Genomic DNA, 27,132 nt, shown 5'->3' with positions numbered 1-27,132 from the left:
TCATTCCATCAAGAGAAGCAACAGATCCTTTTCGAGCTATTAGAGCAAATGCTCGAGAAAGAGCTGTGGAGCAAGTCCTGGAGCTGGACTCCCCAAGATTCTACAACCGACTGTTCCTAGTTCCGAAGCAGTCGGGAGGATTGAGACCAGTCCTTGATGTCAGTAGACTGAACCGCTTCATGGTGAAGGAGAAGTTCACGATGGAGACGTCCCAGTCTGTTTTAGGAGCATTAAGACCAGGAGATTCGATGGTCGCTCTGGACTTACAGGACGCTTACTTTCACGTTCCCATACATCCCCATTCGAGGAAGTATTTGAGGTTTGTACTAGGGGGACGAGTGTTTCAAGGCAGAGCTCTTTGCTTCGGGCTAAGCACAGCTCCCATGATCTTCACGATTATCATGAGAAATGTGGCGAGATGGCTTCACTTGGCGGGTATTCGTATCTCGCTTTACCTGGCCGATTGGCTCATCCGAGCCTCTTCACAGTCAAGGTGTCTGGAGGACCTGAATGCGAATTTAGAGTTGACAAAGTCCCTAGGACTTCTAGTGAACGAAGAAAAGTCCCATCTGATCCCGACGCAGTCCATCGTCTTTCTGGGGATTCAGATGGTTTCAGTGGCTTTTCAAGCTTTTCCATCCCAGGAACGTCAGTAGCAATGCTTAGAAAAGTCTCATCCTTCCTAGGGAAGGAAATATGCTCGGTGAGGGAATGGACGAGTTTGCTGGGGACCATTTCCTCTCTAGAGAAGTTTGTTTCCCTGGGAAGACTTCATCTCAGGCCGCTCCAGTTTTTCCTGGCGGAAAACTGAATAGACAAGGAGAATCTAGAGGAGACCCTGAAGATCTCTCCCGTTTTCAAGATTCACCTGAGGTAGTGGCTCGACCCCTCGAGGTTGGCAGAAGGGGTTTCTCTATGCCCTCAGAGCCCCGACCTGGTGTTGTTTTCCTACGCTCCCAGGGAGGGATGGGGAGCAACACTAGGAGGGGAGAAAGTGTCAGGCACCTGGAGAGGGGAACAGGTGTCCTGGCACATCAATCTCAAGGAATTAGGGGCGATCCTGCTGGCCCTTCAATCCTTCGAGAGCCAAGTGTCAGGCTGAGTCGTACAAGTAAATTCAGACAACTCCACAGCCCTGGCATACCTCAAGAAACAGGGAGGAACTCGTTCCCGGTCCCTGTTCGCCCTGGCGGAGGAGATCCTGCTTTGGGCCCTTGCGCGGGGGATCACGATCCTTGCAAGGTTCGTTGCAGGAGTGGAGAATATCCGCGCGGACCTTCTCGGTCGACAGCGGCAGCTTCTACCGACCGAGTGGACCCTTCACGAGGAAGTATGTCAGGAGCTGTGGAGGTTATGGGGACGTCCCTTGGTAGATCTGCTCAGGCAGCCCCATTTCGAAAGGTACCTCAAAACTTCCCCGCTCTGAGTCTAACTGCATTCAGACTTTCAGCCGACAACAAGGATCTTCACGATCTCTTGAGATCCTTTGAGACTGTCAAGGTACCTCATTCCAGGACGCCTCCCTGGAACCTGGATGTCGTCCTAAATTTTTTATGTCAAATACCTTCGAGCCTCTTTCTTCGGCGTCTCAAGAATGTGACAAGGAAGGTTTTTTTCCTAACTGCTCTGGCTACGGCGAAGAGAGTTAGTGAACTTCAGGCTATCAATAATCATGTAGGTTTTAGAGGCCATAATGCAGTATGTTCTCTAAGCCGTATGTTCTTGCTAAAACGAGAACCCGTCTACCCCTTGGCCCAGGACCTTCGAGATTAAGGGTATGACGGAAATTCTCAGACATGAACCAGAAAGAGTCATGTGTCCTGTCAGGGCTCTCAAATTTTATTTGCAGAAGACTCGGGAAAGTCGAGGTCCTTCGGACAGTCTGTGGTGCTCTGTCAAGAGGCCAGATTTGCCTCTTTCTAAGAATGCACTGGCGTTCTTTTTTAGAAGCACCATTTTAGACGCACTTTCCGACGTTCAAGACAGTGACTTGAGTCTTTTGAAATTAAGGCTCACGAAGTTAGAGCCATTGCAACCTCGGTGGCTTTCCAGAAGAACATGTCCCTTTGCGATCTTCTGGGTACCACCTTCTGGCGAAGCAATTCGGTGTTCGCTTCACATTACTTGCGTGACGTGAAGACGACATACGAAGACTGCTATTCGCTAGGACCATACGTTTCCGCACTCCAGATCGGCCCCATAACACTTCTAGGCCTGGACCTCTGTCGGACTCCCAGGACCAGGAGAGGCAAGTCGAAAGCCACAGGAGGGTTCGGGGCTTCCCACCGATCTGGCGTCCCTTCGGCAGGACCTGTTGTCGCTTCTGCAGACACAGTGTTGCGGGCAGAGAGCGATACTCATCCTATCCTTTAGAGGTTAGGAAGTATATTTTAATCTTGATTTTGTTTTTTTATGTCAGATCGGTCCCATAACGCTTCTAGGCCTGGACCTCTGTCGGACTCCCAGGACCAGGGAGAGGGCATGTCGAAAGTCGCAAGAGGGTTACGGGGCTTCCCCGATCTGGCGTCCCTTCGGCAGGACCTGTTGACGCTCTAGGTCAGGTGGTTGGTCGTTGCTCCTTTTGCCCTCACAGTATGGCCTTATGATCTAGTCCCATTGTGGTCACGCCCCCGTGGACAGATCATCTAGAACTCACCAGCTATATAGGTCACTACCTTGCTGGAGACTCTAGTAAAGCAGAAGCAGGCTTGGGTGACAGTAATCACGAAGTCAGCTATGCTAACATAGGCCTGGACCTCTGTCGGACTCCCAGGACCAGGGAGAGGGCATGTCGAAAGCTGTAAGTTGGTTACGGGGACTTCCCACCGATCTGGCGTCCTTCCGCAGGTCCTGTTGATGCTCTCGGTCAGGTGGTTGGTCGTTGCTCCTTTGCTCTCACAGTATGGTCTTATGATCTAGTCCCATTGTGGTCATGCCCCGTGGACAGATCATCTAGAACTCACCAGCTATATAGGTCTCTACCTTGCTGGAGACTGTAGTAAAGCAGAAGCAGGCTTCGGTGACTGTAATCACGAAGTCAGCTATGCTAACAAGTAAGGAACCAAGGCGTCAATCGCCTACATATATTTGTTTCCTAAATCCTATTCTGTCTCTTCCCACCTCCAATGGTGGGATTCAGCTATATATATATCTGACAGGTAAGTTGCATGAACAAAATGATATTTTAATGATAAAATAAAGTTTGTTCATACTTACCTGGCAGATATATATAATCATAGTGCCCACCCTCCTCCCCTCAGGAGACAGTGGCACTAGAAAATCTGAATAGAAAATGGAATGGTTCCTGATACCGCCTCCCAGCGGCGGAATGGGTATTAACCACCTGGCCCCACTGCGTGTGCCGCAAGTTTTTGGAATTCTGTCGGACTTCGGAGAATACAGCTATATATATATCTGCCAGGTAAGTATGAACAAACTTTATTTTATCATTAAAATATCATTTTTTAGCGTATGAAAAGATGAAATTTAGCACATTCAGTTGTAATTGTGTACTTCTAAGATTAAAATTAGATTTCCAAGATACTAAAATGGTTCACAAGTATCATTTTTTTAATGGCGCATGAAGACTGAATGCCCTCTACTTGCAAGGTAACTAATGTTTGGTGGTCTCTGTTTTAATTATGAAATGGTTGTTTTGTCAGCTTCGCTGTTATCACTTGACAGCACACGTTTCTGGTCTTTGAAATAGGGAACTGCCTAATAAAAAGAAAGCCAGAATTGCTACGTTGCTTCTGGCATTGCCTCTAATTCTTGGTCTTCTCTTTGTTACTGTCGTAGTAGGGGTATCATCTTTGAAAAGTGCAGTGACTGCAAATGGGTATCACATCTGGTAAAAGTACACTAACTGAACTTGCTGTAATTACATTTGTATCATATTTATGCATTTATGAAAATAAAAATAATACATTTTTCATACAAATTGTACACATACAAGCATGAAAACTTATAAATAACTTCAAAAATTAAACATAAACATTTCTGCAGGGTTTCTCAAGGATTTTGCAAATGTTGCCTGTCTATGAAAAAATCGCTCATGCCAATTAGGTTCCAATGAAAAGTTCACGTCTGTGAATTCATGCAGCTCGAATCATGTAAGATCGAGGTATTACTGCAAATAAGAAAGAGGTTACTGTTATAAAAAAATTCTAACCCAGGAAAATGTTATGAATAAAGCTGATGTTGACAGGAACTCGTCCAGCTTCATTGATGGCTGCTCACCTGTAAACAGCCTACAAACATGAAAAAGTAAGGCAGGTGAATAATAGCTACCGTGAGCTCCAGGTTGTGCGCAGCCTTTACATATGGAGACTATGAATTTGGGATATATATAAATGATGAGTTTGTCATGAAGCAAATGATATTAATATTTTTCTACTTTATTATGGTAAACTTTAATGTGTATCATCTTGGAAAATGTAATTTTAATTGTTTCTAATGCTGTTTATCTTTGGTTGTCGTTAGATTATAGAGAATTTGAATTTGGAGAATGCAAACTTGGAGAATGAGATGTTACGACTACAGCAGCAGAATTTAGCCCCTATAAAAAGTAAGTTAACATACCTGAAAAAGAACTTTCAAACATTTAATCGTAGTTTCCCATATTCATATGCTCCTTCTAGGCATTTGAATCAGCAAACCCTAGGTATTGGTACATAGTAGTTAATGGGTTCATTGTTTTTTTTTTATTTATTTCATATTACTTTAAAAAGAATTTTTCTCTATTAGGGCCCCATAATCTAAAGAATGCGTAAAAGTCCCCAGTATCCAAATGCCTTGGGACTTGTTGGATTTTGAATAACTAAAAATTTTGTGGAGCTGATAATGGGTTGGGAATCAGTCATATGAATTTAAATGCATTCTTGTTTAATGTTTTCCATTCCTAACAGTAAATTTTGCCATAAATCAGTGCTAGTTTTGATAATGTTAATTTCTAAAAGTGTAGCTGAAATGAAGTATGTTAGAGCCACTTCATTTGCTCTTTCCTGTATACTCATAATCATATTATTATTATTATTATTATTATTATTATTATTATTATTATTATTATTATTATTATTATTATTCAGAACATGAACCTTATTCATTTGGATTGAGCCCACTGGGCCCATTGACTTGAAATTCAAGCTTCTAAAGAATATGGTGTTCATTTGAAAGAAATAGCTGAAGGTAATAGGAAATAGGAAATACAGAAAGAAGAGATCAGTTGTTGAGATGTTGATTTCTTTGTTTGTTTAAACTTTTGATTAAAGATAAGTTTATAAATTTACCTTACTATTGCAGTTCGTGGCAAAGATGGTAAACAGGCACGGGTGCTCAGGGAACGAATTAGTCAGCTCATCGTTGACAACGAAGAATTACGACTTGCCATAGGCAAGATGCAGTTTGCAAGTGTTCCTGAAGGAGATATGGCAGCATTTACTACCGCCATTGAAAATAATTTTAATCTGAGGCTTGCTGTTGGAAAGCTCAGGTAAGCTGGAAGTCTTGATAAAGTTGATACAAAGCCTTCTTATCATTGTCTAGCTTCGACAGTCTTGAACATCTTTGCTGTATAATTAGGTGCCCTTACTGTGGATGATCTTTCTGTTATGCAATGTTAGAATGTGAGATAATTCCATTATGATTACCGTTCTTTTTACTGTCCAGATATTGAGTTTCATCATTTTTTGTGACATTTATGATTTGAAATTTGAGGTTTCATGTACCATGAAAAAAGTATAGAGAATTTCAGAAAATGATGTGCTTGAATGTGACACCATTTCAATCTGTTTTCAAATAGCCATCTGGTACCCAGTCTGCAAGAGCTCAAAGTGTCTGTGAATGAGCTTCAGTCTGAAAACCAGGAACTACAGTTACAAGTGGGCAAACTTCGATATCAACAGGTAAGACATTTTGGATAATAGATGATTCAGTATTTTAAGGAAAAGTGGAAAAGTTAAAGGAATATTTTGATGGGATCCATTGAAAATAATAACTGGTGTACCATTAATTTTTGTCATGTTGATTTCTTTCAGCAACCACTCCCGCAGGAATTGAATGCTGTTGCAAGAGAAGTTGAAAGTCTACAAAAAACTGTCTTAGAAGCATCTATGAAGAAAAAAGCACCATCCAGTCTTCCAAATGCCAAATCATACCTTTCTTATATGACTGAGGTGAGGAAAGAATCCTGTTCTTATAAAATTTGAAATCAAACTTTTGTTTATATGATGTAGAATAATGGTAATAATCATAAAGCATCAGATTTCAACACCTATAATGTGTTGTATGGTGGTCACAGAAATCCCATAACTGCTATTGAATAGTAATACTGTGTGTATTATTCACGCTAGTTCACATAAATATGAGAGGTTGTAACGATACTTTCAAGAACAATACATCATTACCTTTAGTTTTCTGAATCTGGGATGTATGTATGGGGCTGGGAGGGTGGCACTCCCTACGTGTTCCATAGGTTTGAATGAAAGACTTTTTGTTTCATAACCAATAGCCTAAGTTGGGGGGGGGGTTAATCTCCTGATGTTTCTGAAGCAGAAGATGACTTTTGTCTTCCACATGTATTACCATGCATCTGTGGTCATTTTCTGCCAGTTTGAGTACCAAACCAATTAGCCTTGTCTACAGTACATTTATACTAATTATGATAAATGTGTATAAATGTATATGACATATTTATAGTCTAATTACCTTTTCTGTGAAACATAAGTTAATGTAAATGTGTTTCATAAGTATTTACTCTGTGCACAGAGTTATGTTTTAAGAAAGTAATTTGGGTTGAACCTCTTGAATTCAGAATTCTTTGGTTTTGCAACTCCTATGCTTCAGCACATTTTTGGCAACATCGCTATTTTCATCACCCCTTTTTTTTCCACAAAAACAAACTTGTGGCTTCTTATTCAGTTATTCCTGTGTAGAATAAAAATTTTTAAGACAAGTACATTCTTAAATCTGTACAGTATATCCACTGGCAGACAATGGAGCATATACAGGATACATTGACGAATTTCTGACATCACGGGCTGGTTCTATGGGTAACAGGCTATTTCTCATATAGTTTAATTTCATAGTATTTAGTATGCATGCTCTGAGCAGTTGAAGGGTGAATGTCTTGTTTACAGTCTTGGTAGGATATCAGATGGCCAATTTTTCTAACAAATATTTTGTATTGGTGAAATTAATGATGGTGTTTCCCCAAGAATGTTGAGGTTAGCGATGCTGGTGAAAATTAAGAAATGAAAGTGAACCTTAGCTATATATTCGGTAAACTTTCTTTATTAGTGATTGACTAGATTGTACAAGTAAATTTATAAGTTTTCTGCTAAGTGAAAATTTCAACATACGTTTGGACTTTTCTGACATAGCAGTTTAATGTTGAGTGACGTTATGATTGCATTGAAAATACCAGTTCCAATGATATGTAATTGTTGGAGAATTTGTTTAAAGGTAAGTGGAAAAGCAATGGTTTTGTAATAAGATTTTTAATAGCTTATTGCTGTCCATTCCTTACGTGGCATTACCACAGGACATCTTGGGTCAATAGCTGTATTATGTCCTGTTTTAAGCCTTGTTCTGCCTGTGAAAGCCTAGAGATGTGTGTACGAATAGGCACATGGTGAAATATGGGGTTCAGTCTTAAATGTAAATTTGGGTAGTCCAGCAGTGACCAGGTCCCAGAGTTTCCAGATTAAAGAGAGCAACTCATATTGGATATTAGATTTTTAATAAAACATAATGTAAAGTTGTAAAAAATAATTGTGGTCCATTCATGTTTATTGTTTGATCAGTTGTCATTCTTTATTATCCTCCTCTTATGTAATTCAGGTTTTGTCAGCAATCAATACTTGGCATGAGTTTACTGAGGGAAGTATTCCAGAGAAGATAGAATTAGCAACTGATGTCTTCACAGATATTGTCCCAGGCAATGTCAAACTTGGAGAAGCTGTAAGTATAGTTTTCTCGCCAGTACTTTGTTACATAGCTATCCTGATGTCTGTTTCCAATGTTATAATCATATAGGATGGTTATTATTAAACTCATATCCTGAGGCCTTACTTCATACTAATATCCAGTTGCATGAGTACTGTAAAGAGAAATATAGTTCTGGAAGAAGAGCTTAGACAAAAAAGAATTTTCCAGAAGATAATAAGTTTATTGTAAAGAGTTTAACATGGGTGGTTCTGAACAGAATAGTTATTTAAATTTAGTCATTTCAGATTTTTATTGTAATACAGATGTTTGTACTTTTTAACCATATGTATTGTTAATATATGCTGTTTCAATTTTTTTCAGACCCAACAAAAGCTTGATGTTGCAAGAGCCAAGTTTTCTCAGATCAAACAATCCTTGTCGGCTAAATGGAACCAGGTTAGAATTAAAAGACTGCTGAATGTTTTTATTATATTGTGCATATTCTTTGAACAATTCAGCCATTTAATCATTTTAATTATTAGTCATCATCCTCACTTAAGGATTCAGAGGTCGGGTTAAACAAATCATTTATAACTAAGCACACTGAGTGCAGTTGTTTAGACAAACATCATTATTGTGTAAATATCGTTAATGTAATTTCTTCTTTATAAAAATAATTTCTTTGTTTTCAAGAAGCTAGTCTGTTTGGTCAAAAATGCAGTTTTTTTTTACCACAAATCCGTTACTTAAAGTTAAGCTTTTCTTTGAGTCACCCCAGACATTTAAGACCTTGAAAAAAGTATCAAAGTATCAAACAGTGGTATGTCTTGCATGTGGCTCAAATAATAGTACTGAATGTGTCAGTTTATTTATTTTTTTACTTTGTATATTTCTTGAACAAAACATTTTAGCAATCATTGTATGCATAGTTTATATAGCATACACATGGTTTTAGATATTTTTAGGTGTTTTAAGTAACCTAGAGATGTTTTATAGAATGCACAGTATACAGGAGGATATGTGCACATTATGTATCCATGAAGTATTATGACCTTTTATAACATATTTGAATCTAATCAAGGTTTGACTTATGCTGGAGTCTTGAAATCAATCTAGTACTTTCAAGAGGGAATGCAGTAATAGCAAATTGTAATTAATTGGTTTGTGTAAAGAAATCAGTTGTGTTTTTCATGAAATTACATATTTTCATTCTCTATAAGTACATGTATGAATCTCTTTATCTATTAAGAAAGTTTTATCAATAACCCATTCTTTAAAATACAATGAAGTCAAATAGTTAAAGAACCAAGATATGCCTTTTTTATTTTACCTGGTAGTAGATGGTATATCCAAGTATAATATGAGTAAAAAAAATTTATTAAAGAAAAAAATTAAGATTATAAGAAAAAAAAAATTATTGAACGTTTATGTAATATAATTTAGTCTGCTGCTTGTTAGGCATTTGAAGCTCACTATTTGTTCAGCTGTAAAAGAATTACATGAATTAGTCCAGTCAGTTTGCTGCTTCAGCTTTTAATATTGGTAATGTGTACTGTACTGTAGTCTTGGAATATCATATTTTAAATTATCTTATTGCTAATAAACTTTACAATATGTTGGCAGTCAAAGGTTCTGTTGTTAGATGAAGGAATACAATAAAGACACTAATAATCAGCTGAAAAATGAAGTGACACTTGTAAACTATGTTTGCTTATGTATAACCAAGTGAAAATCCAGATTTAGATATTAAAATCAGTCGATTTATATTGGGTATGCTGTTGAATACAGTTATCTATCACAAAACTAGTTCCTGTATTTAATTTAGAGGCTTTATGTTAACTTATATAACACATTTGAAACTTAATCATATGTAGCTTCTTTCTCAAAACGGTTACAAGAGTAATGTATGTAATTTTCCATTGATAATTCTGAGAAACAGTGAACGGCTAATACTCTTTTGATCAATATTTCTTCCAGGTAAAAGAATTGCGCCATCCAGGAAATATTGCTGCTGTCGGACAAAACACTCTTTCAAAAATGAATAGAGTTCTCGTCAATGTTGTAAATAAAATGAAAGAAATAGGCTACAACAATATAATGAAAAAGGGCAAGGCGACAGTGGACAAAACCATCAACACGCTAGCAGAAAGATTCTCGGTTCTTAACAGCCAGTTTGATAAGACATGGAAGGATTTAGAGGTAAGAGCAGGATCCAAGTATTGATAGCTATTAAGTTCGTATATGGTAGTTGTAAACAACTGTTTTTAAAAAGATTGATGAGATGGGTAACTTCATGGCTTTTTTTTTTTTTTTTTTATGGTTAATGCTTTTTTACCCATCACTTGCAGCTTACAAGCTACGTTAACCATGTTTATATTTTCTTTTTCTAATGAAATGACAGCATCGTATTTAGTTTTATGGTTTGGTTTTTATTGAAGTAATCTAATCATTCCATCACAATATGTTTACCATTACTGTAATCTTTATTGCACAAAATCTTTAATGTTTACAAAGCCTGAAATTTTGTTGGGCAGGGTTAAGACCTGAATAAACAAAGGCTTATTGGTTATAGATATGATGCCTTTGATGCCATTTGTAAATCAGGAAAAGCAGATTAAGATTACTTCTTTCAGAACATTATTACAAATGGAAATTGATTGAGGAGCTTCATATTTTGTTTGGAGACTAATATATCTATAACTCTGGGTCAGTTGATGCATTTTATGTTACTGCTTCTGTGTCTCCAAGCAAATCTAATAATTTTGTCTCTTATTTTCAACATGCCCAAGAGATATCATTAGGCAGACCCCTGACTGTCCATATCAGTTATCTAATCTAGAAGTGTGAGCATTGTTGGTACTAATACACTACAGATGTTGGTGGTTGTTCATTGAACGAGTAATGGTGTTTTTGTTCTGTTGATAGGTGATCATAGTTTTGTACACAAGTTTGGTTGTGTTAAGTCTGCTGTATTTATTGTTGTTTTATTAAGTAGGTTTAGCATTCATCCTAGCTTTGTAATAGTAATTATATAATGCTGACTGTATTGCAGTACAACCATATTTTTTTTGTATTTTTAAGTACTAAATGAAATATTCTTGTCCCAGATTTGAATGTAAACCCTGCAGTAAGTTCAGTCTTGTAGGTGAAATGGTTGCTTTAAAAAGTGTTTGTGTGTGTATGTTAGTTGGGGGGGGGGAGCTAGAATTCTCTTAAGGGTCTGAGGAAACCTGGAGTGTAGGAGCACAATACTTAAATCAGAAGATGGAACAGGACACTAAGCCTGAAGAATGTATAATTTCTGTAACTCCTTTGTCCGAAAAATTGAGTGTTGTACCCATCCTTAATGACCAAGGAATGGAAACAGACTGAAAGACCAACTTATTTTCATCTAAAATCTTTTCGGACACGATCATAAAGATGTCAAAATTGTCATCCACAGCAAGCTCACATTTAAAGATGTGTTACATGATGGTGACAGAAACACCTCTGATTCTTCCAGTAAGTGCTCTGAAAAGTCAGAAATTAACTTGTGCAATTCTCCCCTGAGAACAAAGCATATTATTTGGTTACCTCACAACCCCTTTAATCATATACTGCATAGGATTGCCTCATTTCTTTGGATAAGGAAATCTCATCCTCACCAATTTGTATAGCTCTAGATTGAGACACCTTTAGTCCATATGCCCAGGTTTGCAGGCTATTTTTATTTCCATTACTGCTTTCCAGGTTATTTGAAAGTTATACTATTGTTTAATGATAAATAATTTTTTCCTTTTGTGGTATATTTTTAATTTCCTTTTCCATTGTATCTCCTCTCTACTACATTGCTTTTGCAATGAGAAGAGAGAAATTCCAAAGACTTACCAAATGGGGTGACATTAATGAACTTGACAGTGGGCATAGAAAAACCACTCACTTTAGACAAGTTTGCTTAGGGAAACATTGCATAGAGGGCATGCACATGCAGATCATCATACAGAGTTGATATATGTGAACTGTATGACTCGCCAACCTTGTCCACACTAAGCATGCATTGGCAAGATTTGGGTAAAATTATTCCTTGAAAACTTGAACAATTAAGAAGTAAACAAATCGCAGTAACCACAATTGAGGGCAGAAGCGCTTGATTTGAATGTTCCTCCTTGTGTCTTTACTTCAAGTACACTATGGAGGTTGTTGTTATTGTTCAAACAGAAAAATAGGGATGCTACTCTGCTTTCAGCGAGTCATGTTTAACTAATTGGGAAGGAGCATTCACCTTCTTCTTCGTCCACTTCTTCATAACTTTCATGACTTCGTCTCTGGCCCTTTTATAAGATATGACTATCTGGGGTAACCGTTTTTGCACCACATGTTACTGATGAGTGCTCAGTCACATTATTAAACCATAATTATACCAGGCAGTTATTCAAGAGTAAAAAATTTGCAAATATCTTGTTGGATAAAATTTGCAAAGATAGTGACAGAGAAACCTTTCTTGAAATATTTTGAAATCCCTATTGTGACTCATAGGTTGAGAATTTGCATTCTGTGTGCTAAGTGAGTTTAAACTAATATATTTTGTTGTGATGAACCAAACCAAGTTTTTCCTACAATCCCATCAGTCGTAGAGTAAGTGTCCTTTATGCACTCATGATTTTTGCTCTTCTCACACGAGTGCAAGAGAAGCAGGTTTCGTACGCTGGGCACATGAAGTAGAGACTATTGGTCTTTAGTACAAGTTGGTGTGACTTAGATTTCCATGTCCAGGGAAACAGAATATGTGATTATAGGTCTGTATAAAAAAGAAATTATATAATAGAAATATGGTTTAGACATGACAACTTTTGCTGCAGGTACAAAATCAGGAATTGAATTGCCATTGGAATGAAGTTTCGTGTATTATATTTTTGGTTTTTGAATGGTTCTATTACATGTAGCAGTACGTCTTTGTTCATGATGTATTTTTCCTTTCTCATCTATTTAGCAAAGGTAGCAGTTCAAATTGTCTTACTGTTGATACTGATCAAATCCAAAATTCAGTCACTTTGGATATTCATGTGTGTATATCGTTGCTAATGGAGTGTTATAATTTTTTAGTGTGTGGTTTGGAGCTTGTGGGTTTTAGATGCAGTCATGCATTTTGGATGCAGTCATGCATTTTGTATTATTTTGAAATAGGGTTACTGTTTGTTTGATACAGTCATGCATTTTGTATTATTTTGAAATAGGTTTATTGTTTGTTCAATACAGTCATGCATTTTGTATCATTTTGAAATAGGCTTAAATAGGTTTACTGTTTGTTCAATACTGTCGTGCATTTTGTATCATTTTGAAATAGGCTTACTGTTTGTTCATTCTATTCAAGAATTAAGCGTTGCTGTTATGTGTTGCTGTTTGTTGTAGATTATGTTAAAATTAAAATTTATATCTTTCATTCCTTGTTTGTAACACGCATGGTTTTGGTAATGCTTATGATCAGATGGACAATACACCAAAGAGAAACTAGCCAAAATCATGCAGAGCGTGTCTACACACTCGTTTTAATGATGATGCATAGGAAGTAACTGGAATTATATCATGCTTTATTTAATAGGCTCAGGTTGATGAGGAATCTGCAGAAAGTTTGACTCTGGTAGCTGGAGGTGAAGATGATGCTGAACTTCCTGTTACAGAAGTTCTTGTTGCGGATTTAGCAGATGAAGAAGCCCTAGAAGTAGAGGAAGAAGAGGATGTAGCAGTGATGGAAGAGATTGAAGAGGAAAAGGCATCTGAAGAAATACTTGTTGCAGACAAGATTTTACCCATAGCAAAATCTTCAATGTCTGGCAAAGGAGATGGTGATGATGGTGAAGAAAAGAAAAGAATTCCTCAAGATAAGAAAGTTAAAGAATCTCGTAAAAATAAACGTGAAGAGGAGAAAAAAGAAGGAAAGAAGGAACGATCCAGAAGAATGAGAATCAGTGATGATGATGAAAAGAAAAATAAAAAAGAAGCTGAGAGGAAGGAAAGAGAAGCAAAGGAGCGGGAGGAAAAAGAAAAACGAGAGAGGGAGGAAAGAGAACAGAAAGAAAGAGAACAAGAAAGAAGAAATCGCGAGCATTCTAAAGGTTTTGAAAGGAAGGATGGAAGAGACAGGAGAATGCAAGAGAGTGAAGAGGGTCATAGGTACTATAAGGGCCAGTATAATAAATATGATAAAAGATACAGAGATGATGACGACGACGATGATGATGATGATGACGATGACGACGATGATGATGACGATGACGACGATAGAAGATACAGGAGACGACACTACAGGAGAAAACGAGATGATGACGACGACGACGACGATGATGATGATGACGACGACGACGATGATGATGACAGACGTCGAAGAAGAAAATACCGTAAACATGGCGGTGATGATGATCACAAGCGGAAGGGAATAATGCGTCACTGGGAACAGCCATCAAAGAAGAACTACCATAAGGACTTTTCAGGGCCAAAGAAAGCATTCATTCGTCGAAGGGGTAAGAATCACACGAAGTATCCTTATAGCGACTGGTCACAAAAGAGAGCAGTAGGTCGGGAAAAAAGCCGTGAGGACCAGCACAAAGCAGACTGGGTATTTGAGCGGGCTAGTGATAGGACAACTTTGAGAGAATCTGAACATAAAGCTGACTGGCAGTTTGACCGTGCTAGGGCACGCAAAGACAGCAGATATTCTTGGGAAGGACAAACACAAACTTATAGAGACCACGATAAATATGGTCATGATAGATATGAAAGGCAGGAAACACGTAGACGCTACGTAAGGTTCGATGATGATGATGACGATGATGATGATGATTATAATTTTAATCGTTACCGTGCAAGACGTAGGGGAGATTATTATGGCTATCGTAAGAGAGACAAAGGGCACAGGGAATGGGTTATTCCTAATGTAGAAGCAACTGGTGGAAAAGCATTTTATCGTTAGCCATTAAGAAGTCTAGTTTTGTGGGTATGATATCCTGTAAATGGTTTTAGGATTGCACAATAAATTGGATCAGGTTTCCTGAGAAAACCTAAGTAAATAAGTTATTAGTGATAGTAGTTGTTTGGTACAGTGCTGTGTTTGTCTTACTGGGCATAGCTTGTCCATTTCATTAAATATCCAAGTTTTTAATGGAAGAATAATCACAATTACTATAAAAAAAGTAGTGTTGCTTTTTTGTAGAGTTTCAGCTGAAAAGTCAGCAGCCATCCGAACATTTTGATATTTAATCAAATTCGGATTGATGCACCTAAGTTGAATGATTGAGAGTTGCTTACAAAAATATAACATTCATAATCTGTTGAGAGAGTTGAGGTAGCAGTAAATTTAATACTGTAATTTCGTTGAATGTTAATTGAAATCTAACCACTTTTTGGTAATCCCTTAAGGCAAGGGAATTTTTGCAATAACAAATATCATTGACAAGAACTAGGTGAGCTGTGTAAGGAATGAGTTTTATTGAGACATGAAACAGTCTTGTTGTTGTGTCCTTTAAGATATTCAGAACAGTATTGTACCTTTTAAAGTGGCTGTGTATTTTGGTATATAGCCTGTTTACAGTATGTTTTAGAATGAATGTACTATGTAGCTACTTGAAGATAAAAAATATATATTTCATAATATCTCCAGTTTAATCCAAGGTTGAACAATGACCAGGAACTCTAAAATTGAAGTTCCACATGCTTTTCTTTTCTATTGTAACTGAAATATCTTGACAACTGCCATTCCATGTGCTTTAAGTATCTTACTAGGTGATAAAGGGTGGAAACTTTCTTTTTTTCAAAGTTTTGATTGGAGAAATGAAGGAAAAGTGATAGTTTCTTTATAGACACACTTAGAACTAGCTTATCTCTAAAAAATTTTTGCAGTTTTTTCTCTGCCTGTTTAAAATGGCTTTTTGAAATTTTCTCTGCTTCTTCTAAAATGTTTTATTTTCATTCCAGATGACTAAGCCCTGATGTCATTTGATTATAGATTGTAATCAGTTTTGGATGAAAAGATTTCCGCTCAAAGGTGCGTTGAGTTGAGCAACATGTAAAGTACTTTTTTGGATTTGAAGCTCAGCTTGATATTGATATCTTTAGAGATACATTATATTAACCCCAAGGGATTGTTAGGTGTAGTCTCCAAAGCTGTCTTAGAAAATATGATGCTAGTCGTAGTATTAATCCTAGTGTGGTTGGATGACTTTTGATTTAGAGTAGTAGTTACATCATTTCTTATGAATATCATGACTACCTAGGAATGAACATTTTCTTTGTCAAATATTTGTGCATTAGGTTTTTCGTACATTTAATAATGTAGTGATGGTAATGGTTACTGGTTAGATTTTTAAGGCACATATTTAGAAAGTGAATCAACCATGGAAACTGTACAGTAGACTTTGAATAAGTCACTTGCAAAATCTTGGGTTCATTCATAAGTAACCATGAATCATATGAAGAAACCTAAAGTAGGATATTGCCAGCATGGAAGTAAATTCCTTTGGTTCTTTAATAATATTGCTGCTACTACTGCTTTATTGTTGATTTACGTAGATGACATGATATCCTGTGTTTTATTTCATTTCTTATTTAGGGTGTGTCTGTTCGTGTGTTCCATTGTTTGTCAGAAGAACTGGAGATCTCTTTCTCTTTCTCTCTCTCTCTCCCCCCCTCTCTATCACTATCACTCTAGTTGTATGTGCCACAGCACACCTATGTAAGATACCTGCCTCCATCCACCTCAGCACAAACTAGCTTTCTCACATATTCTCATTTCTGTTATTGGGATATTGTTCAGTGTTTTATATACAGTATTAACTGTATTATCTTGCAGTCACTAAGAAGCAAGAAGTTACATTATCGTATGGAAAAAAAGTATGGAAAAATTATTGATGATCTAACTAGCATGGTGTTAATGATATTGCTAGCCTTCATGTTTTTTCAGCCTTCACACTTTTTAAATGTACAGTTAGTGGAGGTGTATCTGGGGCTCTTTCGGTACAGTGTTCCCCAGTGTCTTTAGCCATAACAAGATTTTGAAGATTGGGAGTGATTAACATGACAGTATTTTGTTTCATAGAGCTTAAAAATTAGTTTACCAAATTGACTGGAAAATAGCTAATAACTAATGGATATATCAATATTCAAAAGGTAACGTGTCTAGTGTCCATTTATGTTGTTAGTCTTTCACTATGTGTACAGACATTATAATCATTTGAATCCATTGTCATTGAACCTTAATGTACATTGTTTTATTTTCCATATTGTTTGTGATGAAAAAATATTTGTACTTGGAGGTACAATAAAAGAAAAATTTAAGTGCACTTTTCTTGGCTGAGAAGCTTCATCCTTGCTGATGTCTCGATGATTTTAATGTAAGTAAAAAGAAGTCTTTCAGTATTTCCACACACAAGGCCGTCATCATCCAGTATTTATTTTGATGACTTGTTAGGTTCTTGTTTCTGCACTGCAAGTACTTTTGAATGCTGGCTAGTGTTTGCAAAACAAGTTGGAAACACAGTATATTGAACCAAGGATTACTGTAGTTAACTGCTTAAATTCGAGTTCCTAGTGAAGCAGCTCATTTGGAATTTTTGGTCAAGCAAGATTAGCCTCAACCACAAGTTCTGTACTGGCTGAATGGTACAGACTTGCATGATGCGGATGATTGACATTGATGTGCATGTAAGGTGTGTTGTGTATAAGAAGCCTGTAATTTTGTCATTGTTCGTGGTTAGTTTGATGGCAAAATGTTTTGTCTATAATTATAAAGGTAAACTGAATACTGTATATTTTTCTTACATGTTTGTAAAAGGTCAGAAGAAAATTGAAAGTTTAATATTTATTGAGTATATTAAAATGTACCATAAGTTACACATTTGAATTCCTACACGAATTATTTTCTGCCCCATAATGCTTACATTTAAAAGGTAGCAGCATTATATCTTTTCCTAATAGCCCATAGACATGTGACTATGCTGATATGAATAATATAAACAACATGAAATATTTTCTCATGGTATAGCATATCCTACTCTGGATAAGGTTCTCAAGAAGTAAGAAGCATATACTGTGCTATCAGAATAGGAAAAAATCAATTTAACAGACAGAGGAAATAATTAAGTTATCTGATCACAGCAAATTAGGGGCAATCCCTACATATCTTTGGTGGCAAACGATACATTTTTATTCAGTTTTATTAATACGTACTATCAAGTAATCCTTTTTTACAACAAATTTTATAAAAGGAATGTTATGAACCCATTATATGTATCTGTTGCAACAATTGGTTTGACATATATTGCTGAGATAGGAAGAAATGTTGCTAAATCCAGGAACACAGAGCTATTAATGTAAATGACAGAAACAAGTGAGTATCCACATGTTGTTGGGATATGAGACAAAATAAATTTCAAGGATTGCAATTTGGTATGTTTAAGCAATAATATAAAGTGCCAGAAAGTAGTGGAGGGTGTCCTTGTTAACTTATACCAACAGTAAGCGGAAACTAATCCACTAGTATTTCAGTTAAGGTAAGTCAGCCATGTTCTCAGAGAAGGTAAATTCTTCAGAATCCTTAAAGAATCTGATATCCCAGACATTGTTTGCATCATCGAAATGCCAAATGCTTGACACAAGATGGACATACCTCCCCCCTCCTAGATACAAAACATTTTTATGTACAGTATATATACAGTATAGTGATTATTCAGTTGAACCCCATCTGACAATGACAATAGTCCTTGTAACAATGAAGGATTTCAAGTATGTTTTTACCCATATAACAAGATTTATTATGCAAAAAAAGGCTCTCATTCATCGTCACAATTATCCAATGGACCTGGTGTCGCACTCATTTTGGCATTTTATTTTCATTATACTTTTATACAATATTTTTGTAAGCTTAATCTTCTTTGAACTGAAGTTCCAATGTGTCGCCTATAAGTGCAACCTCCCTCTCCCCATAACATTTGAGCAAGAAAGAAATAAGTCAAGTGTTCTAACCCAGTGGTCTGGTTAGACTATGTAATGATAATTCCATCTTACAGTCCACTGGGGTTAGGTGATTTCATTTCTCCAGTTGTTTAATGAATTGTAATATTTTTTTGATGCTAACAAGATTGAGAAAATGTAAGTAGAATATATGCTAAAAACCTGGGTGAACTTCTAACATCCATTAGAAATTGTATTGAAGGTCTGTACACTATTTCAGTGACATGAAATGTTTTAGTTTTTACTATGGTAACATTGTTCATAGTAGTGGTAGTTATTGTCAAGTTCTTTATTTGAACCACACCACTAAAGCAAATTCTTATCCTTCTAGGGTTACCACAAAGAAATTGTTTAGGAAATATAAAAAGAGGACTGGCTATTACTATTGTAAAGTTGCCTATAGGACAACAGTCACATTTATAGACAGACAAGTCTGGCCCAAATAATTTTGACTTGTTCCCCAACAAAACTATTGCTTACAATGCCCATAATATCACAAATGACTGGAAATGTTCCCAGACAAAATTTTTCCGGAGGAGGAAGTATTGTGGTGGTGTTCAGCGTACTTCTGCCCAGCGTCTAACTACTTGTACAGTCTCACCTGTGCTAGACATATCAGATGCTGAAACATGATGATTGTTTGCAAGTCTAACTTGTAGGGCTGGGTTCTTGGTTTCCAGGGGGTAACTGAATCATCATGTGTTTGTCTGCAGTGACTCAATAACAAACTTGACCAGCAAAAGTTATTGTTTGGTGCAACAAATGCAATATTCCTGCATGCAAAGACTATTCTCATGATTGCAAACTTCTTAATTTTTCTCATAAATCAAAAGAGATTGTCATTTTCTGTTATATCAAGAATCCTGAACTCTCCCTTCATATGGACAATCACCAAAAGCACTATTCTAAGAATACAGCTTCTTTCTGGCTCCTCCAGGTAATTGCGAGTGCTCACTCAGATGTTTCGGAAGTTGATTTATCGCAATTAACAGTAAAGGTCTGTGAAGTGGTTACGCTCACCTCTTCCTTTGCCTTTTAAACATAATTTGCATGTTGCCATTCATTGAACAGGTGCGTGGAAATGTCCTTCTACCTTTAAAACATTTAAAAGATACATATTACTGTACTTGTAAGCACTGGATGTTTTCTGGTTAGGACAGATTTTTGCAAAAAGTTGTATCACCATGGGAGGGATCCTACAGCGTTTTCTTTGTCTTTGCATCTCAGGTTAATTGTGAGTGCTGAGTGTTATTGTTTTCAGGTTATTTCTTGAGTATGAGCCAATGTCTTTACTATCACAGCCCCCTACAGAAAACCCTCTCGAAGGATCAACTATAAACTTCACTGGGCATGCTAGAACTTATAGTGAGGCCTTGTTATTTGTCATCACCAATACAACACCCTGTTTCTTGATAATGTAATATACATATAGTACAGTACCTTCTGTGCTAAATGTGTACTCACTGAACTGCATTGCTCAAATTTGTATTTACTATAAACCAATTATCTAGCCTACCAAAGATTAGGCTAGTTACAAAATTCTACTTTGGGTCTCAGCAAACTTGTATACCTGTGGCCTAGTTTTAACTAGATTAGATTGTTTTTGAATGAAGATCCAAATCTAATGTCATTTTGAAAAAATGAAACTTCTTGCATATTTTATTTCTTATAGTAGACTATGAAAATATTCTCTGTTATCTAAAATTTTAGTTATCCAACACCCTCACATACTAAGGCACTTGAGTAAGGAAGGTCTTAATTGTAGTACAATAGTAGTAATGTAGTAGCAGTGGAGTTGTAGCAGTAGTAGAAGAAATTAATGATAATGATCTCATATTCCAAAAAATTAACTTGCTGAAGAATGAAATTTAAGACATTAGTGGTAATATTAAGGTGAGAAATTTGTTGAGTGATTAATACTGTAACACACTGTTAAGTGAAGGAAAATTAGACTTATATGCATAAAAAGATTAATTTGCAACTGCTTTGGTTTTGTTTTGTATTCGCAGTAATTTATATGAAGTTGACTATGTTGGCCATTTAGTTTCAGGCAAAGAATGTTTGTTTCCAAGTTTTTATGTAAAACATTTCAGAAGGTTTTGTGTAAATCTTCTTTAATATTCATCGTTATCTTCATTTAAGAATCTGGGAGATGCATGCATGCTGTTGACGAGGCTTTTATAAGGTCCTTACCTTTTTGTTGACTTACCCTAAAAGAGTTCAGAGGTCTGGTTAAACAAATCATTTATAACTAACTAACCCATGTACAAATTTTGCTTTTACCCAAAATATTTTTTTTATATATTTTACAGTTGTCTCTGTGAATCTGAGCTTTCTTGAACTGATTCTTGCAGATGCTCTCTGCCTTAGTGTTGTCTCAGTTTTAATACAGTTAAGTCTTGCTATCACTTATCTTTATTTATAGTATATTACTTATCATGAGAGTAAGGAACTATGAAGCTTAAGTTTGCTTTATTCAACCCACAGATTACTTTGTGATATGGCAATTAAGTAAATGCATTCTCCCAAGTAGCATTGTGAGCCCATACAAGACCTTACCTTGTATCAGCTGCAAAGAAGGACTTCTGATACATTTAAATGATGAGTATTTAAGACAGGATAGTACCATCACAGTTTGATTTCTGGTGATTGCTGGCTAGGAACCAGAAGTACATTGAAAAGTGAGTTTTTATGTAGTTTGTGGTTTCTTAAAGTAACTGATGAAACTGCTTGTATTTTGTACTGTTAGTCACTTTTTAGCATTGACATAGTAGGTAATAAAATTGAGAATTAGTAAATCAGGGACAGTTACCGGTACGTGTTTTTGATTATGGAAGGGGCTTCAGAAACCAGACATTCAGGTAAAATTTACTGCTCTGACATGGTAATAGTTGTCTGTGAATTTGACTGAAACAGTCGTAAGGTCTTGTCCTCATTTTTGAACATTTAAAGCACATTGATTAAAGATGTAGCTACTACTGTACAATAACTATTTAGTATCAGAGATATTGCATAGTAATGACATAGGTCTGCGTGTTTTGCGAGGCACATGTTTGTTGGATAAGGATGGCTTGTATTTTTGTATGTTAAATGAGAGAAACTTACGGGAATATGGGCACTTCTAGTTCAGGTATAAGTATGTTTTTCTGTATGAGAAAAGTTGATAATTTTTACGGAACAATTTGGGAGATATGATTTCCTACAGTAAATGGAAGTGACTTATAAGTTCTGCCACACTGAATTAATAGTATTCTTGTATTCGAATTGGTCCCACTTGTTTGACTCATGGGTATTTGATAAATCACCCACATGACCCATTCATAGAATGCATGATAACACTTGAATAAAACATGTTTTATGCGATTGTCCCATTTACAACCAACAGAATATCAGCTGTTGGAAGCAAATCCTTGAAAGGAACTTTGCCACAGTCTTATTTATTTATATCTAATGTCTATAACAAGAACAAACCCTTTTCTTGCAATAGGATATCTGTAACAGTCAACTATGATTTACTTTTTGGAAGGCAGGATATTAGTTCCTTTAGAACTGAAGTTTCTTCATTCTCTGTTAGTCTTGCAGGCTTGCAGTGAGTGATTAAATTAAGCTGACATCCTCCCTACTGTTTGCTTTATAAAAGTGAAAAGAAATTGTTCTTACAATAATACAAACCTGTTTTGTTAAAAATTTTGACTGCATCAGTAAAGGTTATTTGAGAATAAAGTTTCCCAATATTTTTAAGGATCATTTTTGTGCAGGGGAAAGATCACATAATAATTACCCTGTATTCCTTTCATGAAAAGGAAGGTATAGACACATTTGAGAACACTTTCATTTGACAAATATAAATGTAGAATAGCATATACAAAAAGGAAATGCACATATGTCCGTTACATTTCACTGCAGAAGTCTGAGTTACTGAACTAAAAAGAAAGTTTTTGGTCAACCCTTTACCCATTTGCTAAATTGCAATTATTATTAAGAAATATCAGTGAATAAGAAAGACACTGCATAACATAACAGTAAATCGCTAAGAAGAAAAGAACTGCTAGCAATCACATTTGTGTCAAAATGGAAATGAAATAGTTCAAAGAGATGGGTATAAGATATTAGCACACTGTTGCATAATCGGTAGTAAAAATCATTGCTAGCAGACAGTTACAGAAAGCATGAATTTGTAACTGAAACAAACAATAAAGAAATAAAATAAGAACAGGAATACAGTACGAAATTAGGTTACCAAACAAAAGTGACACATTAGTTAATGCTAGGAAGGTGAAGACCAGAAAATACAGATATAAAATAAAGGAACAATTTACAAAAAACTAAAATTATTGTAAATACTTGAAATACAATACTGTATGATTTGTTTATAGTAGAGATAAATATGTAAAAACTAAAGTTCCTTAATGCAAGTACAAACCAAGAATACAGGGTAGTTAACCGACCACTCTAGTTGTCAGTAAGAACTAACCTAAATACTTACAAGAGATATGCAAATTTAACTCAAAAAAATACTGGAGTGGCTGGTAATAAGGCCAAAGGAACATTATTCTCAGAGAAATAAAGGTGTAACATTACAGTTACCAGCTACTGTATATGAAGCTGGATGACAATTGAGAGGACCAGTGCTGGAAATGATAAGAACCTGCTAAGGTGGTGTTGTCACACTTATATTACATGTGATAAGTAAAAGGGAATGAAAAGAGTGAATTCAAAGCAATAAAAGACTTAATGAGCAAGAAATGAATACTGGCGATCCTGCAGTGAAGGAAACTTTTTTGGGAAAGTATATGGAGGTATTAACAGCTCTGCAGACATGAGAAAAATGAGGCAGGTGATTGACAGGTTCCTAAGGCTCCAGTAGCATCATGTGCTATGCTAATACTGTTTAGTATCATGTGCTCTGTAGACAATGATCTGTCTGTCAGACAAAGGAGTGCTGTGTCTAGAGACATTCAAGAGACCATGAATGTGGACATAAATGAGTGACAGATTTGCAATGAGGTATATATATAGGTTATAGTATTATGACTTGCAACTTGCGATGTGATTCTTGTGATACCATTCCTAATTACAGTACTGTATTGCAGACATGTATTTTAGGAGGTTAACGATTATGCAGAATTGTACCGCAAAATTTATTTCCATTGTAGCATTCCTTATTTTACCATCATCCATATATGAATTCCCATGTGGGTAGCTAACATTGAATTAAAAAATGTGTAACTATGATCCTCACTTTGTGAAGATTCCATCTATATATGAGTTCTAGACTGATAGTTTAAAAAGAATGTGAAAGACATACTCTCTTTATGGTACTTTACAGATTCAAAATAACATTCAGTGATATGAAATGCCTTGAATCCAAATGCAAGATCTACTGGCAACTTTTTCGCATCATGAAAAATACTCTGCTGTTACTCTCCAAACATTTAAGGCATTTTACAGTGTGTAAGACTCTCTTAGCATAACTCTGCATATGGCAAACTTTTTTTGTTTGCAAACTTGCCTCTAGGTTTTTTTTTTTTTGTATCTGGCAGCTTAATATAATTTTTTTTATACCACTTCATCTGTCCATTTTTTTTTTCGTGTCTGGTGAAGTTCCTAAAGTACCACTTGTTTTTCCCCTCCTTTTTAATGACCCTGTGCTGTGTAACTCTTCTCCTATCCAGATTTTTGCTTATTTTTCAGCGCTTCAGATTTCTTCTGCAATCTCTTCCCTGGTCTCTTGTTTATACCTAATCCTGAAAAGCTCTTCTTCTCTTAAAGTTAGACTCCTTGAGCATATCCAAGTTTTGGTCTGGCAACAGTCTGATTCACTGCCTTCAGTACACTGTTTATACCTATCTTTTTGTCTCCTCTCCAGCCTGTGTTTTTTCCCTCTTTTTTTTTCCTTTTATGAAAGTGTGCCCAAACATTTCAGCTATATCAACAATTTGGGTGTTCAAGTTACCAAAAACTTGTCTGGGAGTGATTATAAAGTTCAAATTAATAAATCGTTAGAGAAGAAAAGGCGTGCTCTTGGGACGTCGTAATGTTCTTTTTAATCACAGTTATTGAAGCTTTTTGTTGACCTTCTGTGGAATGTTGCTCACATATTTTGACTGCTTCATCTTTTGTTTCCTTTTACGACAGGATTGAATCCAAGACAGTTTGATTGATCAGTGACCCTGACCTTAACCTTACCTCCTTTCAGTCCACTTTACCATATAGTAAGTATCTGATTGAAGTGGATACATTTTTGTTTCAAACAAAAACATAGGCATTCATATTTTGATCTTCCATCTAGGCATGTACCAAATCTGTATTCAGTGTATTTTTAAGCTAACAGATCATTTTAAAACTGCTGTTATGTAGAGATCCCCCCGGGAGAAAGCTATATGTATAAGGTTATGTATGAGTCAGTGATAATATTAGCCTCTGATAATGATGACAATCAGAGATGATAATGCTAATCTGTGACGGCGATACAAACATTTTTCTTCTCCGAGCTTGTAGCCTGATCATGGGTTCCGAGTTAATTCAACCAAGAAAAATTACATTTTAAGAGGCTATTCAGTTTTGTCAAGGAAACGTTAAGAGCAAAACAGGTTTTTGACATATTTATGCTCCATCACAACCAACAGAACACTTAACGATAAAGTAAGCAAATGTGATTTATCTTTCACGTTTTATATTGTTTAATGTATCAGATAAGTACATTTTTTTTTATTTAGAAAACGAAAGCATAGTAGAAATGTTCCACATTCTAGTTAATACCAGAGTTAATTTTTTTAAGAACAGATTAGCAAGAGCACCCACAATGAATGACAGTGTCAGATTGTACAACAAAGTTTAGGTTTTAATATAAATCTGAAATCTATTCCCCCCTCTTTTTTAGCAGGCAGCTCGTCTACCCTCGGCATCTTTCATTTTCTTCTATAAAACGCTCTTTTATTAAGGTAGCCGTGTTACTAATCGATTTTTTCCATCGTGCAGAAAAATGTACACTTTTTGTCCAGACTGAAGTGTATGTTTCATGCTTGATAATTTTGAACTTATGATAGTACCCCCTCTCTCTCTCTCTCTCTCTCTCTCTCTCTCTCTCTCTCTCTCTCTCTCTCTCTCTCTCTCTCTCTCTCTCTCTCAAACTGGTTGACATGTAAGATCAAACTAAATTATTCAAGCAAAGCAAAGCATAGCAATCTAACTTCATCAATATGGAGATATCTAGGTAAAATTAAGATTATGAGCATGATCATAAAATTTACTCGCTTACGTTTTGTAAGATATTGTAACAGAATTTTCCTAGAACTTAGAACGCTTTTAACTCTCACGTTTATAAGCGTGTGTTTTTGTATGTGAAGTCGAGTCCATAATAGATATACAGAAAGTGCAGTACGTGTTGTACTAATTGTTTTGATTTTGCATACAGTATTAATTATCTTCTTAGTACAGTACTAATTTCTTTATGGAGATGATCTTGTATCTTTAATGATAATCACGATGATAGTAACCATAGCTGCAAAACGATTAATAGTGTCGTAATGAAGTTATATTGCCTTCAATCGTTCAACCCCGAGCCGTACTTATATGTAACCGCGGAGTATCCTGTACTAATGCGCACATATTTCCACAATGAATCGTTCGCTTTCGGTGTGATCTCATTTTTTATTGTTATATTAATTGAATTTAAGCTCCATTTAATGTCGATTTACCAAGTTGCCGTTAGTGAGTCAAAGAAAATCGTAAATTTACATTTATTCAAATATATTTTAGTAATTGTATGATAAACATTCGATAAAACACGGTGCTCTTAATAGTGGAAGGGTCTGAAATTCAGTGGTCCTTTATCTCGATCCATTTTCTGTGAATCCCAACTGTTGCTCCTGTGAAGTCTGTCGTTATTTTTTACTCTTAAAACATGGAATTATAATTTTATGTATTTATTGTTGGTGTATGGGTTAAAATAAATAAATATATGGGAATGTGGTGGAATAATAACGTTTTAAATTTTCTTTGTAGTGAAATCGCGTGCATTTTGGGAAGTCTTCCGAAACGATGTCAACGAAAATATGTAAATCCGAATATTTTAATACACAAATGCTTTTATGCTCTAATATTCTGCATAAGATTATATTATTTCATAAGGATCAACTTCCAATTGAAAGATAGGACGAATTAGATACGTATGGGTGAAAACTTCTGTCCATGTGTTGGTAGTGGCGCGAAAATATTATTGGA

At 36.0% G+C, this 27,132-nt stretch overlaps 1 protein-coding gene across 50 annotated transcripts in view; it reads left to right on the top strand.

Moving 5' to 3' along the window:
* LOC136832534 (calponin homology domain-containing protein DDB_G0272472-like) overlaps window positions 1-17,232 on the top strand; it is a 272,974-nt gene extending 255,742 nt beyond the window's left edge. For 47 of the 50 annotated variants that reach the window (XM_067093489.1, XM_067093501.1, XM_067093488.1 and 44 more), the window contains 8 exons: window positions 4,483-4,567; window positions 5,302-5,491; window positions 5,801-5,903; window positions 6,036-6,173; window positions 7,840-7,959; window positions 8,308-8,382; window positions 9,904-10,125; window positions 13,505-15,012. In XM_067093489.1, the coding sequence (XP_066949590.1) occupies window positions 4,483-4,567; window positions 5,302-5,491; window positions 5,801-5,903; window positions 6,036-6,173; window positions 7,840-7,959; window positions 8,308-8,382; window positions 9,904-10,125; window positions 13,505-14,872 (2,301 nt within the window). In that variant the 3' untranslated portion in view covers window positions 14,873-15,012. Of the gene's footprint in view, window positions 1-4,482; window positions 4,568-5,301; window positions 5,492-5,800; window positions 5,904-6,035; window positions 6,174-7,839; window positions 7,960-8,307; window positions 8,383-9,903; window positions 10,126-13,504; window positions 15,645-15,873 lie in introns of those variants that run through there. The other 3 variants (XM_067093510.1, XM_067093509.1, XM_067093483.1) reach the window with 2 other exon arrangements.
* Window positions 17,233-27,132: the final 9,900 nt, after the last annotated feature.

This window comes from Macrobrachium rosenbergii, chromosome 50 (genome assembly GCF_040412425.1).
Source record: "Macrobrachium rosenbergii isolate ZJJX-2024 chromosome 50, ASM4041242v1, whole genome shotgun sequence".
Taxonomy (NCBI): domain Eukaryota; kingdom Metazoa; phylum Arthropoda; class Malacostraca; order Decapoda; family Palaemonidae; genus Macrobrachium; species Macrobrachium rosenbergii.
The sequence above is the reverse complement of the archived record's forward strand: the minus strand, read 5'-3'. Positions and strand labels throughout refer to the sequence as shown.